Source organism: Bos indicus x Bos taurus, chromosome 16 (genome assembly GCF_003369695.1).
Source record: "Bos indicus x Bos taurus breed Angus x Brahman F1 hybrid chromosome 16, Bos_hybrid_MaternalHap_v2.0, whole genome shotgun sequence".
In the NCBI taxonomy this organism is placed as follows: domain Eukaryota; kingdom Metazoa; phylum Chordata; class Mammalia; order Artiodactyla; family Bovidae; genus Bos; species Bos indicus x Bos taurus.
The window spans coordinates 57504311-57520590 of record NC_040091.1 but is presented as its reverse complement, the minus strand read 5'-3'; the positions used below and the strand labels follow the sequence as shown (position 1 = coordinate 57520590).

The 16280-nt window shown below is 46.8% G+C and overlaps 1 protein-coding gene across 2 annotated transcripts in view; it reads left to right on the top strand.

The window, feature by feature from the left end:
- The window catches only part of ASTN1 (astrotactin 1), a 352052-nt gene that overhangs the window by 162803 nt on the left and 172969 nt on the right, over positions 1-16280 (top strand). Inside the window, exons 6-7 of one of the 2 annotated variants that reach the window (XM_027565413.1) lie at positions 4419-4568; positions 5903-6094. In XM_027565413.1, coding sequence (XP_027421214.1) covers positions 4419-4568; positions 5903-6094 — 342 coding nt within the window. The remainder of the gene's footprint in view (positions 1-4418; positions 4569-5902; positions 6095-16280) is intronic. The other variant, XM_027565414.1, reaches the window with a different exon arrangement.

Genomic DNA, 16280 nt, shown 5'->3' with positions numbered 1-16280 from the left:
AGGTTGTTTGAAAGGCTGTTTCTTGGTCAGAAGACTCTCAATTCCTTCTGGAAGCCTCAGGAGTCATAGTTTGCTGTTTAGACACAGGAAATAAAGTTGATAAAGTGTGTTATGTGAAAAATAGACAACATATGTACCCATGCTTACCCAGCCATCCTGAGATTGAGTGAGACAGACAGGCCTTAGGGGGTGGGATAGTTGAGGAACCATGTGGCCTGAAAAAACATGTGGAATGGTTTTTGGCCTTTAATCATCCACCCAGCAGAATCACAGGACCCCCACTGTCCAAGTCCCCTCCCTTCTCCTGGCAGGACCTGGCTTGGTTCGTTCATTCTCCTCAGCATCGATAGAGTTGTCCACCATGCAGCCGCAGCCCACGCCTCCCCACCCTGATGTTCAGTGGTTTCAGGTGTGGCTGTCGCAGCTGTGGCTGCCACTGCCTTTGACCTTGAGGTCTCACCGTCATCATTGCTGAGGGAGGTCTGTGTTCAGGCACCAATCAGCTTCACCATTTACTTGCTGTGTGATATTAGATAAGGACAACAACTTCTCTGAGCCTCCGTTTCCATGTTAAATGGGTGAGCAATACCTCATGCACAGGGCTAAGTTATATTAAAATGTACTCTTACGGTGACTGACAAGGCATTATGAGATCTCTACTGTGTTGCTGTTAGAACTCTTTACAGTGGAAACTTGGGGTTTCTACAGCATTTCATCTTAAGTAATTTTAGACAGGGGGTCCTCGAGATGTATTGGAGGGTATTTGACCTCACCTTGTGTTATAGTCAGTAACCTTTCCCCCAACCAGTAATCAACCGATGCCCCTTAGTAGACACCTATCTTTTGGCTCTCTCCCACCTCCACTCAAGTTCGTGACATACTGAGAAATTCTTCCCAGAGATTGAAAGAAGCTCTGTGAATTCCTTACTTCTGGTTTCTGCAGGCTCTGCTGCTATCAGTACAAAAGTTCTTCCCACCACTTTCCTCAAGAGATCAGTGGGGCTCTGGGCCACCTAATCTCTGATGTCCCAGTATCCCTGAGGTGAGAATATAGACCTTTGACCCTCATTACATATTTCTATACAGCAGAGAGTTGACCTAGACTCATCAATCCTAGGCCACAACAAAGCAGGGTAGGTTTCTGCTTTAATAAAACCCTGCCTAGGAAAATCTATAGTAATGAATTAGAATGAGTTTCTTTGCAGCATAAAACTATTCCTTTTAAAATACCAAGCTCTCCTAGTGAATCAACTGTTTGTTGCGATTAACTAGACTGTAAGCTTCTTATGGATGGGCATGTCTAATTTATTTTTCCAAAGTGCCTAGTGAGGGATTTTGCCTGTAATAGATGCTTGCCAGTGTTTGTTGAATTGAACTGGATACATCAATCAGGCCAGCAGGAAATTTTATAACCCACACGCCATGGGTCAGGCTTTGTGATCGGTAGTAGAAACATGAAAACATGGCACAGTGATAAGGCTTAATTTAATAATATAAATAAAGTAAAATGAGTACTCAGAAGAGAGAACAGTTAATTCTACCTGGCAGCAAAAGGAGACAAAAAAAGGAGAAAATAATTAGCCTTGGTTTGTATACAATGTATAGAATTTCTTGAAAGAGAAAAATCTAGGGGAAGGGCATTTCAGTAGAGGAAAAGAGTAATACAAAGCCTTGAAAGCGCCAAAGAACATGGCATTTTCAAGCAAGGAAAAGGAGTTCAGTATGGCATAAACAGGCACACCAGGAGATGAGGGATGTGGGTGGGTAACAGGCTTGCTGCCAGAGGACCATGCAAACCATTTACTGGGTTTGCACTTGGTTCCGTAGGTCAAATGCATTTAAGCCTTGTAGCTCAGTTGGTAAAGAATCTGCCTACAATTCAGGAGACCTGAGTTCGATTTCTGGGTTGGGGAGATACTCTGGAGAAGGAGATGGCAATCCCCTCCAGTATTCTTGCCTGGAGAATACCATGGACAGAGGAGCCTGGCAGGCTACTGTCCATGGGGTGGTAAGAGTCAGACACGACTTAGCAACTAAACAGCCACCACCACTGTAGGTCAAAGGGAACCCCTGGAAATTGTGAAGTCGGGTAGAGATGCTGGGTGATGGGTTGATGCTGCAGAAGGACCAGAGAGACAAGAGGCTGGGTAGCGAGTCGTTGCTGTCACAGGAGAGCAGTGGCAAGCTCCTGTGAACAGTGACAGCACTGTGAGGAGGGCTGGAACAGCAGGGTGCAGGAGGGCTGGAGGGAGAGCAAGGAATGGGTGAGAATCCCTTGAAGGCTTCAGGGAAGTGTTTACAGGGAGATATTGTTTGAGCTGAGACCTGAAGAATAGGCTGACAAGGTGACAAAATGGCATTCTGTGGAGGAGGGAATAATATGTGCAGAGTCACAGGGACATAAACTATAATTGTCTAGTCAGAGCGCAGTGAATGGTTTACTAGAATCAAGCTTCCGGGGCAAGCCTGTGGTTTGCTTCAGAGACAAGGCTGGAAGATCAGGAGAAAGTCCACTGCCTCGGCTGAAGGACTTGGACCTGACACATCGGTTGGAATCATGGAAGGTTTTTAAAGAGCCAACTCCCTGGTCTGCTCAGCTTCGTGAACCATCCCTCCAGGGCAGTGTGGAGGCTAGATGAGAGTAGGGGAGGGGTGGGGTGTTGACCAGGGAGACTGGGTGGAAGGCTATGGCCATAGTCTGCGGGTGAGATGATGGACACAGGTAGGGAGGCAGAGGGTGGAGTAAGAGAAATTTCAGACACAGAATGAAAAAGATCTCATGACACTGGTGTCAGGGAGGGCGTGGCTTATGAGAGAAGGAAAAGTTAGACATGGTGGGGTTTTTGAACTTGGAAACCAAGGAGACGGCAGTGCCATTCATTGGGCAGTGGAAGTGGGCAGGAGAGTAGGACTGGAGGGAAAGTGGAAAGCCCAGTTCTGGGTATTGCATTTGAGTGCCTGAGGGCCATTCTGGTAGCATATCTATCTGCTGCTCGGACCTGGTGTGGGCTGGAGGTAGAGTGTGTACGTGTGGGAAACAGGCTCCACGTTGAAGGATACTCACATGAATAGAATATCTCCAGATAACAAGGGACAGGGGTTCCAGAGGCCACCTGTGATTCTGGAGTCTCTCCTTCCCGGCTTTTGCCAACACACCCACTCAGGGAACCTGCTCCCATCAAAGATGTGTGCATCCAGAGACCAAATCTTTCCCTGTGTTCCTGAGAACAGTGGTTCCAAAGACCTCACTGGGCCAGCGAGTGAATAGTGAATTGTCTGGGGGTCGTAGCCTTGCTGGACCTGTGTGCTGATTCTGGCTCCCCTCCTGAGTAGCTGCTTGACTCTAGACTTGCCCTGTGGCCTCTCTGTGCAGTATTTCTGTGGGCGCTGCCTCATTAGGCTGCATCACTGTTAATGATGTGAACTATGGAAGACCCTGGGCACTGGTGCCTGACACATAATCACACTGCATGAGTGTTAACTGTCACTGTTAGGATGGTCCCTTTGAGCCTTATTTCCCTTATCTGTAAAGTGGGCAGTTTCTGTTCAGACTCATAGACGTGTCGTCAGGAAGCAAATGTTTAACGTCATGTATGTAAAAACACTGAGCACATTGCCGGCCAAAATAGATGCCTTTTATTGCTATCAGTAATAAGTACTTACACAGACTATAAGATAATTCCATAGGATCCACACATTTTATTGGCAGCTTGCCTTGCTTTCTTAAGTTCCCACATCTATGAAAGGTCCCTCTTGTTAACTCCCAAACAGAAAACACACCCCCAAAACCTCCCTTCTGAGCCCTGTCCCTACCTACCTGGACATGTTTCTTATCCCTCAGCTTTCTTATTTTATCTCTAAGCTTCTGTTTATAACCATACCTCAAGGACTGCAGGACTAGGGAGAGCCTTCAGGTGTGACAAGAGCCAGCTTTCCTTGCTTTCCTCCTTCCAGGCCCTAGGACGCCTGCCTAGGGGTGGGAGGTGGTTTGAGCTCCAGGAGTGGAGGAGCTGGTTTGTGAGAGCACCCTCTGTGGAAAACCATGGAAAGTGCAGGGACTTCCAGCGCTGGGTGAAAGCCTTCCCACCACCCTTGAGCAAGAGGTTAGAGCCCCACCAGCCAGCTGAGTAGAGGGCGGCAGTGCCCTCCTTTATGATTTCCCTTTTGAACCTGGCTCAGGAGGCATGCACAGGAACTTGCTTGCAACTGACCGCTGTTCACACTGACGACCACCTATGGCCCAGTCCCCTCTGACTCCAGGCAATGCCATGGTGTTCCCTGAAGCTCATGGACTAGACACATCTCCCACCGGGGCTGTGTTTGCATGCTCCCTCCCCTATTTGCCAGGTTGGGCAGCAAAAGGCCCTTTACTGCCAAGATTCTTAACACCAAACGCTTTGCTCTTGTCTTGTTTTCAGTGGGCTCTCCCCGAAGTCCTGTGAACAAGACGACCTTGACATTGATCAGCATCACCAGCTGCGTGATCGGCCTTGTGTGCTCCTCCCATGTCAGCTGCCCCCTCGTGGTCAGAATCACCCTGCACGTCCCCGAGCACCTCATCGCTGATGGTAAGCCCACCTCTGAGGATGCCATTCCTCTGCCCCCACCCAGAGAGGAAGGCTTCAGGGTGGGCAGGAAAGATACAGACAAGCCAGGGTCCACTGTGACCTATTACTATTAGTGAGAAAAAAAATATACCCAGATAAGAAAGACAGAGGACAAAATTAGATTGTCCACCAATGAAATCAGATTGTTGTGTTGTTCAGTCGCCCAGTTGTGTCCGACTCTTTGTGACCTCATGGACTGCAGCACGCCAGGCCTCCCTGTCCGTCACCATCTCCTGGAGTTTGCCCAAGTTCATGTCCATTTCTGATGGAATCAGAAAACAGATTAAAAAAAAATGAGCAGATCACTGTCTCCTCTCTGTGCCCATTTCTGTTTGCTTTTCAATAAGCACCTGTCTCAGACGGTAAAGCATCTGCCTACAATGCAGGAGACCTGGGTTCAATCCCTGGGTTGGGAAGATACCCTGGAGAAGAAAATGACAACCCACTCCAGTACTCTCACCTGGAAAATCCTATGGACAGAGGAACCTGGTAGGCTACAGTCCATGGGATCAAAAAGTCAGACACAACTGAGCAACTTCACTTCACTTGGTGGATAAATACAGAGCTTACTGGCTATAGATACATAGCCACCAAGATTCTCTTAGCCTTTGAATGGGGAAAAGCTAAGTGAAATAGTCAAGTGTTGAAGTATCAGTCATGTTTCCAATTGGTATGCCTGGTGAGAAATTCCTAATTGCAGTAACTTGCTATGAGCCTAGCAAGCTGAAGCAATAATTTACTTTCACCCAGGGGAACCCCAATATAATGAAGGAATAATATAGGTTTGGAGAGTCCCTGAATTAGTAAAGCCCAGAGCACCTAATTGACTTGTTAATGTCTGTTCTCTCAGTTGCTGTTAAGGCTGAAAACAGGTGGGGACTGTCCAGGGGGTTAGAGAGCCTGCTATTTCATGGCAACTGAAGACAGGCAGCAGGTCCCTGTTCCTTGGATGAGTGCCAGCGCCTGTGGCTGGGTCTGATGGAGCCATGCCACAGCCATCACAGAGCTGCTCTGTCCCTCTATCCCTTGGGACCACCCTAGTAGAGATGGGATGGGGCGAGTCAGCAAGGGATGATGTGGCAGGAGGTCCAAGAGGTGGCCGAGCATCTGTCTGCTGACTCCTTGCTCTGTGACTCACTGTGGGCCAGGATTAGTAGAGGTAATGACCTTGGGTTGGGGCTAATCTGCAGAGCACCCCTTATTCTGTCTTCCGTGATGCATGTGTATGTGTGTCGAGGGGTGGGTGGTGGTGTTATGTGCACACACAAGCACATCTCCTCTCTCTCCCCCTGCAGGGAGCCGCTTCATCTTGCTGGAGGGGAGCCAGTTGGATGCCAGTGACTGGCTGAACCCTGCCCAAGTGGTTCTCTTCTCTCAGCAGAACTCCAGTGGACCCTGGGCCATGGACCTCTGTGCCCGGCGGCTCCTGGACCCCTGTGAACACCAATGCGACCCCGAAACTGGTAGGCGGGAGCATCGGGCAGCGGGTAACTGTCAGAGTTCATGCCTCTTGCAAGCACCCCCTCAAAATCCAGGCCACCCCTCCTGATTGACCCATTATCATTGGGAGCCAAAGCTGTGCAGACTGGCAGCTCAGGTTGGGCCCCTGAGCGTGCTGGCTTGAAATGTGGGTCATCTTCTGGCAGAAGCCTTGGAAACATCCTGACTATAGCCACAAGCCCCACAGATATCTCAGGATGACCTCCATAGCCCATTTCCCTGCAGTCGGGGGATATCAGCTATGGGGTCTGAAATCATTATGCATGTTTACTGCAGAAAATTTGGAGAATTTAGAAAAGCATATAGAAGGAAATGATTCTCATCTATAATTCTATCTCCTGGAGAAATCATTTAAAAATTTTAATGTCCTCCCCTCTGATCTTTTACAGTGACTGATTCTTAGAAGTTTGTAAGCACACTAAGTCCTGTAGAGTTTTCTTGATTTTTTTCACACATTCTATCACGGGAATTTTCTAGAAACACTAAATAATCCTCAATAATGTAATTTCTAATGACCATTTGGTATTCTATTGTATGTCTGTATCATAGCTCATTTAAATAGTCCTGTATTATTTGACATTTAGGATGCATTAAATTTTTAATTTTTACAAATACTATTAAAATGAATATCTTTCCACATAAATGTAAGGCACATTTGAAGTCATGTTCTTCAAATAAATCTTAGAAGAGAGATTACTGGGCCAAAGGGTATAGGCATCTTTCAGGCTGTTATATTATCCAGTGGGGCTGGGACTGCTCTGAGAGAGGGTTTGAATTCAGACACAGTATGCGTTGGGGTGTTCACAGTGCTTTTTGAGCTCCAATATACCAGGAATATGGAGCCTTCATCCCAGGTTGCTTTGCACTTTCGTTGTAGAAGGACTTCATCTATGATATTCTTTATAAAGACCTAGTTCCAGCAGATTCAGTACACAGATAGCTCCTTCTCAGAGCCTGGTTCAGTTCAGTTCAGTTCAGTTGCTTGTGTCCAATGCTCTGCAACCCAATGGACTGCAGCATGCCAGGCCTCCCTGTCCATCACCAACTCCCGGAGCTTGCTCAAATTCATATCCATTGAGTCTGTAATGCCATCCAATCTTCTCATTCCCTGTCATCCCCTTTTCCTCCTGCCTTCCATCTTTCCCAGCGTCAGGGTCTTTTCCAATGAGTCAGTTCTTCACATCAGGTGGCTAAAGTATTGGAGTTTCAGCTTCAGCATCAGTTCCCCCATGAATATTCAGGACTGATTTCCTTTATGATTGACTGGTTTGATCTCTGTGCAGTCCAAGGGATTTTAAGAGTCTTCTCCAACACCACAGTTCAAAAGCATCAATTCTTCAGCACTGAACTTGATTTATAGTCCAACTCTCACATCCATACATGACTACTGGAAAAACCATAGCTTTGACTAGATGGACCTTTGTTGGCAAAGTAATGTCTCTGCTTTTTAATATGCTGTCTAGGTTGGTCATAGCTTTTCTTCCAAGTAGCAAGCATCTTTTAATTTAATGGCTGCAGTCACCATCTGCAGTGATTTTGGAGCCCAAGAAAATAAAGTCTGTCACTGTTTCCATTGTTTTCCCATCTCTTTGCCATGAAAGGATGGGATCGGATGCCATGATCTTTTTTGAATGTTGAGTTTTAAGCCAGGCTTTCTGCCTTAAGGGTGGTATCATCTTCATATCTGAGGTTATTGATATTTCTCCTGGCAATCTTGATTCCAGCTTGTGCTTCACCCAGCCCGGCATTTTTCATGATGTGCTCTACATAGAAGTTAAATAAGCAGAGTGACACGGAGAAGGCAATGGCACCCCACTCCATTACTCTTGCCTGGAAAATCCCATGGATGGAGGAGCCTGGAAGGCTGCAGTCCATGGGGTCGCTGAGGGTCGGACACAACTGAGCGACTTCACATTCACTTTTCACTTCCATGCATTGGAAAAGGAAATGGCAACCCACTCCAGTGTTCTTGAGAATCCCAGGGATGGGGGAGCCTGGTGGGCTGCCGTCTATGGAGTCGCACAGAGTCGGACACAACTGAAGTAGCTTAGCAGCAGCAGCAACAGCAAGCAGAGTGACAATATGCAACCTTGATATACTCCTTTCCCAACTGGAATCAGTCTGTTGTTCCATGTCTGGTTCTAACTGTTATTCTTGACCTGCATACAGACTTTTTAGGAGGCAGGTAAGGTGGTCTGGTATTCCCATCTCTTTAAGAATTTTCCAGTTTGTCATGATCCACACAGTCAAAGGCTTCAGCATAGTCAATGAAGCAGAAGTAGATGTTTTTTCTGGAATTTCCTTTCTTTTCCAATGCATGTTGGCAATTTGATCTCTGGTTCCTCTGCGTTTTCTAAATCCAGCTTGAACATCTGGAAGTTCTTAGTTCACATACTGTTGAAGCCTTGCTTGGAGAATTTTGAGCATTACTTTACTAGCATGTGAGATGAGTACAATTGTGTGGTAGTTTGAACATTCTTTGGCATTGCCTTTCTTTGGGATTGGAATGGAAACTGACCTTTTCCAGTCCTGTGGCTACTGCTGAGTTTTCCAAACTTGCTGGCATATTGAGTGCAACACTTTCACAGCATCATCTTTTAGGATTTGAAATAGCTCAACTAGAATTCCATCACCACCACTAGCTTTGTTCATAGTGATGCTTCCTAAGGCCCACTTGATTTTGCGCTCCAGGATGTCTGGTTCTAGGTGAGTAATCACACCATTGTGGTTATCCGGGTCATGAAGATATTTTTTGTATGGTTTTTCTGTGTATTCTTGTCATCTCTTCTTAATATCTTCTCCTTCTGTTAGGTCCATACCAGTTCTGTCCTTTATTGAGCCCATCTTTGCATGAAATGTTCCCTTGGTACTCTAATCCTCCTGAAGAGATCTCTAGTCTTTCCCATTCTATAGTTTTCCTCTGTTTCTTTGCATTGATCATTTAGGAAAGCTTTCTTATCTCTCCTTGCTATTCTTTGGAACTCTGCATTCAGATGCTTATATCTTTCTCTTTCTCCTTACCAGAGGCATGGTAAAATACCTTAGAACCAGGGAAGGGGATGTACTGACATCTAAGACCCCCAGGTGAAACATTGTTGGAGTCTAGAGCCGGCTCCTCCAGCTCTCTGTACCTCATGTACCACCCCCTCTTCTTCCTCCTCCTATACACATGCACATACAGACACACACACACACACACACACACACACACACACACATACAGATGCATCTCAGTCAGGTGCCAGGCTGTAAGGATATCAGTAGAAGTTGCCTCCAAGAGACTTGGCTCTTACTTCTGTTATAATCCATCATTTCAGCTCTCTGGGGGAATAACAGGTAACCGCAGCATCAAAAGTTCACCTTGTTAGGTCTAAAAGTTGTTGTTACGTGGGCCCATCGCAGAGATTCTAGGCCCCCATATGGAGGAGAAAGCACAGCATTTTAAACATCTGATGTCTAAGACTGTGCTTACTTGCTGCTCCTCCCACGCTGTCAGGCAAACACCAAACCAGACAGATGGGCTGTGCACCATGCCCAAAAGCCAGCGTGCTCAGGAGAGAAAAGCAGGCTTATCTCAGTGGTGGGGCCTCTCCAGGCAACTGAGTAGTCTCTGGCCCCCTCTGACCTGCATGGGGAGACCCTGGCCAATCTCACTTGTTAAAGTCACTTCTGAGAGAAGCATGACATCCAGAGGGTCTTGGAAGCTTCACCTGAGGTTTTAAAGAACAGGAAGCTTTTTTGAATAACACGTGGAAAGAGGGATTGATGTTTTAAGCTTGGTCGGTCTTAGAGATAAACCCCTCCTTACTTTAGGTCAGTGCTCAAATTCCCTAAGAAGTACATGCCTTGCCTGAAGTCCCATGGCTACCGCAGGCAGAGTTGGTGTTCTATCCACCATGAAATCGGAGCAGAAGTGGGGTTGTAAAGGTCAAGGCCAACATACCTGTCACTGTAACACTATTCACCAGTCACCACTGCTGGACATCCCTGTTTCCCAAGCTGGAAGCTGAAGAAGCTACTTGTCCACAGCGAAGCTCCCATCACCTCTTCAGCCCCTCCTGATGTCTCATTGCTAATCCTCACTGCAGATGCCTTTGGGAAGCCCCTCCCCTGCCAGTGGCTTCCCAGTATTTGTGGCAATTAATGAAATTCCAACTGGAAAGCCAGGGGTGGAAGTTAAAACAAGAACCCCCAACAGAACTAAGGTGCGATATCTTCATTCAGGGTAGCCGCTGGGAAATGATGGCTGCAGAGACTTCCATTTCCATCAATGCTGGGGTTGGAAACCCTCCCCCTTCCCGCCCTGCTTCTGTCTGAGCAGGGGATGATGTGGTCATCCCACACAATCATCAGCAAGAAACTTTATCGCCTCCCACACTCTATCCTAGAGCCTTTCTCCAAGGAGCTCAGTGTGGGAATTGGCTGCAAGTCAAGCCCACGTTATTTTTGCAGTCCTCCAGCTAACTCACTTGGAAATGCCATAGTGTTGGGACATGTGCTTTCCCAGCCATGCTGAGGGCTCTGCCCATGTGGATGGGTAGAACTGTGCAAGTGCACATGTATACTTTTTCACACACACAAACACACACGCAAGCACTGGTGCTCAGTCACCTCAAAGGAGCACCCCCTCCCCCAGAGCCTGAAGCTCTCCTTAGGCACCCTTCCAACGTGTTCCAAACTTAAGTGTGTGTTTACTCATCACCCGCACAGAAATTTGGAGTACCAGGTGGGGTAGGTGTTGTAGATTGTTTAGTCGCTCAGTCGTGTCCAACTCTTTGTGACCCCATGGACTGCAGCATGCCAGGCCTCCCTGTCCTTCACTATCTCCTGGAGTTTGCTCAAACTCATGTCCATTGAGTCAGTGATGCCATCCAGCCATCTCATCCTCTGTTGACCCCTTCTCCGCCTACCCTCAGTCTTTCCCAGCATCAGGGTCTTTTCCAATGAGTCAGCTCTTTGCATCAGGTGGACAAAGTATTGGAGCCTCAGCTTCAACATCAGTCTTTCCAATGAATATTCAGGGTTGATTTCCCTCAGGATTGACTGGTTTGATCTCCCTGTTGTCCATAGGACTCTCAAGAAAGAGTCTTCTCCAGCATCACAATTTGAAAGCGTCAATTCTTCAGGGTTCAGGTGTTGTGAAGTGAAGTGAAGTGGAGTTGCTCATCGTGTCTGGCTCTTTGCGATCCCATGGACGGTAGCCTAGCAGGCTCCTCCATCCATGGGATTTTCCAGGCAATAGTACTGGAGTGGGTTGCCATTTCCTTCTCCAAGGGATCTTCCTGACCCAGGGATGGAACTCAGGTCTCCCACATTGTAGACAGATGCTTTACCGTCTGAGCCACCAGTGAAGTCAGGTGTTGTAATGGGCTCCTAAATATGTTCACTTCCTAATCTGAAGAACCTGTTAAAATGTTATGTTACCTGGCAAAAATGAATTCAAGTTGCAGGTGAAATTAAGGTTGCTGGACATCTGATCTTAAAATAAGGGGAGTATCCTGAATTAATCAAGTAGGCCCAATGAAATCACAAGAGTGCTTAACAGTGGAAGAGGAAGGGAGAAGAGGCCAGAGTGATGCCACATGAAAAGCACTCCACCAACCATTGCTGGATTTGAAGGCTGAGGAGCCAGTGAATGCAGGCATCCTCTGCTGCTGCTGCTAAGTCGCTTCAGTCGTGTCCGACTCTGTGCGACCCCAAAGATGGCAGCCCACCAGGCTCCGCCATCCCTGGGTTCTCCAGGCAAGAACACTGGAGTGGGTTGCCATTTCCTTCTCCAATGCATGAAAGTGAAAAGTGAAAGTGAAGTCGCTCAGTCGTGTTCGACTCTTAGCGATCCCATGGACTGCAGCCTATCAGGCTCCTCCGTCCATGGGACTTTCCAGGCAAGAATACTGGAGTGGGGTGCCATCACCTTCTCCGAGGCATCCTCTAGAAGGTGGAAAAGGCAAGGAAGATGATTCTCCCCTGAAGCCTCTAGAAAGGAACACAGCTCCATGGACACCTTGTTTTTAGCCCAGTGAGACTCACATCAGATTTCTGACCTGCAGAACTGCAAGGTAGTAAATTTCTCTTGTCTTAAACCACTAAGTTTGCGGTAATTTTTTTATGGTGACTATAGAAAAATAACACACCAGGGAAGGAGAAAAAGGACAGAGGAAAAATAAACATTGTTATGCCCTCTGTATGTCGCCCTGGCATGGTTTATGGAGGGTGGCTACACAGACCGAGAGATGGGTCAGGAATCTGCAGAAGGCCTAGAGCTAGAAGGAACTTGAGATCCATATTCCAGCCTCCCCTTGCCGTTCTCCCACTGTGCTATTTGGGCAGGACATTATGTACCTAAATTTACTAGCCTGGGAGCCCTCTGGCAACCACATACTGACTTTCTCTCCCAGATCCTGCCAGGTTGGTGACCCTGGGTGTGTCTCTGGTCACGTGGGGCTAACAGCACACTACTGAAATTGTATCCTGCCTGGATCCAGCCAGGTGTTGACTTTTTCTGTACTTTCTAAGGGTTTTTGTGGCAGCTATATTTTGGTTGATTGGTTTTCTGATGGCAATACAGACTGACTAGCTTCAGCAACTTCTCTCTCTCTCTGCTCCCTTCCTGGCCTTTGTTCTGCCATATGGGCAGCTGTGGAGGCTTCACACACCTGCTGGATTTCACAGCCCCCATCATTTCTGGCCACAGACCTTCATTGCCCTTTTCAGGATATGTAGCTTTTATGAGTCTGCAAGGAGGATTGGCTTCCAAGCTAAATCAAGTTTTAATCCCCATCCAAGATAGTCACTGAAATTCTTTCTGTCCCAGATCTTTGTGTAGGCCAGTCCCATCCTGGAAGAAGTGTGTAAAATCTGGTGAGGGGCATTGACTAGTTCCCAGACTCACTCTAGCCCTCCTCCCTTTTCCTTGCTCTGAAAAAAGACCTTTCTCTCTCTTTTTCTCTAGTCTTCCCTAGTTTTCAGAACCCAGTTTGGCGGGGTACCACAGCTCCCATTTTGTTCCTGCCCACTGGATTGCCCACTCACCCCAAACTCCTTTTGTGGCTCAGTTAAAGCACCTTGCTTCAGGGTGTACTTTTGGCTTATTTCCCTCTGTCTGTCCTCCCAGAGTCACCTATGGCTATTTGATTCTGAGCCTGATGTCTGCCCAGAAGAGGAGACCAGGCAATTAGATGTTATTCCCTCCCAGATGTCTTGCAAAGATTTCTCTTTTTGGATGAAGCATACCCAATTCATTTAAATAAAAGTCAGCAGCTACCTGAAGGTTGGAGATGATCAGGGCTTTTTGGCATTGATTTCTGTATTTACCTCATGAAGAACTTGTGTTCAGCCCAGTCATGTCTGAGGAGCTCTGGCTTCAAGGTCTTCCTTTAACCCTTCAAAGAGGTTTGTGCCTCCATCTGTCTGTGGAATGAGTGGGAAATGACCGAAGGCACTGCACATCACGGAAGGTACCTCGAGGTGTCTGCCTTCAGGGTGTCAAGCGCAGATCAAGTGTAAGCATCTCCAGGCCCTACATGGATCATCTCTTGGGTGGGGTTGTGCTCTCTGGCAATGTGGCTGCCTTTGAGTGCCTCCTGCAGGGCACGCTTCATCGCAGTTGGGCACTTCTCTGTGGCCGAGACACGTCTCTGCATTGGATTCCTATGAACACCACCACAGAGTCGGCACGTCATGTGTTCCCTGCCATCTGTCACAGCAGATGCAGAGACTGTAACACTTCGAGCTTAGGAGGGCATCCAACACCCTTGTGGGGTCTTTAAAATTCACAGCTAACAGTCAGAGCCTGTGCTTGCACGAAACCCCTCTTAAAGTCAAGATTTAGCTGTTGGTTGCCATAGCAACTTTCCTCATCAAGTCTGAACTCCTTTCAATGTAGATGGCCAAACTGGTTTTGAAGAGGAATACAGAAGAGAAAAGTTTGGTGAGTCCCAGAAATGAGGATGATTTAAGAGGCAAATTTTGGAAATCCTCAAACCCTAACCTGATATGTTTGAAACATCTCTCTGTTGCTCTGACTTGGGGCTGCATTTACCATTGTATGGAGAAAAGCTTTTGTTGTCAGTAGTGTCCCCACATAGTAATGAATGATGGAAACCTCATAAGGGGATAATGACTATGAAGGCAATTTGTGGAAGGTAAATGTGCTCTACAAATGGTAGGTATTGCCATCATTAGGAAAATCAAGCTCTGCTTGAACTCTGGGTTGTTACTGCATTTATTTCTACACGTTTTGTGGTAACTAGATCTCAAGTGTGGAGGAAGGATTCACTTTTTTGTCAGTCTTTAATTCTAGGCAAGGCATCCAGCCAAGAACTTTCTAAGAGTCAGAGTGATGGGTTTGACAACCTCTTGAGATTACTTCCTGTTTTGTAATATCATATCCATGCCTAAATGTCCACAAGGAAATTAAAAGATGATCTGCTTAAGGGAGAATCATATCTGGACACTTGACCCATTAATTGGCTTGATATTGGCATCTTGGGGAGAGGTGGTGGTATCTATAAATTTAGGGCACACTTTAATTTATTATTGTCCATTACACAGTATTTATACAAGGTCTATTCAAAAAGAGGAAAAACCAGCTTATTCCTCCGCTTGTGTAACTTTCAGTCTAGAGTCCACGCTTTCTTTGGAACTGATATGATATGAAGCCCAGCTCGTGGTATTTCCCTTCTTGCCCTCCTCTGGTCCTCGTCCATTTTCTTTCCTTCTATCAGCAAAACAGCCTTCACCAGAAGCCTTATCATCAGCTGTGCTTTCTTATGTTTGACTCCCAGCTTCGTGACCATGCCTAGATTCAGCTCAGCACCTCTGAAGCCAGTAAATTGGAGCCCGTTGTGAATCTGGCCCACGTGGAAGCCTAAATTTGTCATCCAGAAGACAAAGCACTGCTCTAACGCTCCCTTTGTATCCCTCACAAAGGAAGTTATTCATTTTCACTCCACTCCTGAGCACCTTGACTGAGTCGGTGCGGGAGAGGACGATGAGTGTTATCTGGTTGTGAGACTCTGATGGGCAGTAGCTTATAGGGCAATTTTGGCAAGAATGTCTGTGCTTAGAGTTTAACAAAAACTTCTTGCTCAGAGCCTACACAATCCCTGCCCTCATAACTGTAAGGCCCCTTCACTTCATTTTTATTGTTTTTTATCTTTGAAAAGAGGAAATAGCTCTCAAAGCTTTTATTCCATCTCTGTCCTTTTAGAGCATCTCTTCCCAAGGAGATAAAGAAACCTTACCCCTTGTCTCTGTAGGGCCTGGTGCCTGTATAGCAATTTCCAAGTTTTAGGGAGTCACACCCTGTTCTTTCACTGTCTACAAGTTAAAGAAGCAGTCTGTGACAGAGTCAGTACTGGTGCTGTAGTGAAACTGGTCTCAGCAGTTTAGGGATGCATAGCATCACCCGAGGAATTGTTAACAGGAGGAAACAGTTACAATTTTCTTCAAAGCCATTCTAAGTAGAGCAATGGTTCTTGATCTTTTGGGGGGTCTTGGATTGGCTGGTAAATCTGATGAATGTTATGGAAGGCTGCTCAGGAAAGATGCACATAAACACACTTCAGTTTTGCATACAATTCCAGAGAAGGCGATGGCACCCCACTCCAGTACTCTTGCCTGGAGAATCCCATGGACGGAGGAGCCTGGTGGGCTCCAGTCCATGGGGTTGCTAGGAGTCAGACATGACTGAGCAAATTCATTTTCACTTTTCACTTTTATGCACTGGAGAAGGAAATGGCAGCCCACTCCAGTGTTCTTGCCTGGAGAATCCCAGGGACGGGGCAGACTGGTGGGCTGCCATCTATGGAGTCGCAGAGTCAGACACGACTGAAGCAAGTTAGCAGCAGCAGTTAGCAGCCAGAGAGGCTGTGGACCTCTTGGTACCCTATCGGAGTAATGAATGGTAATGAAACATAGTGATACCATAAACAAACATAGGTGATCCTTCTGTTTATCAGCACAAAGATGATTAGCTTTGGACTTCCCTGGATGTCCAGTGGTTAAGATGCCACCTTCCAATGCAGGGGATAAGAGCTAGATCCCTGGTTGGGGAACTAGGGTCTCACATGCCTCGGGGTGTAGCCAGAAATTAAAAAAAAAATTATAGCTATTTTCATTTAAAAACCTAGAGTTCTTATAAAATCATAATAGCTATAAGTGGCCTCCTCT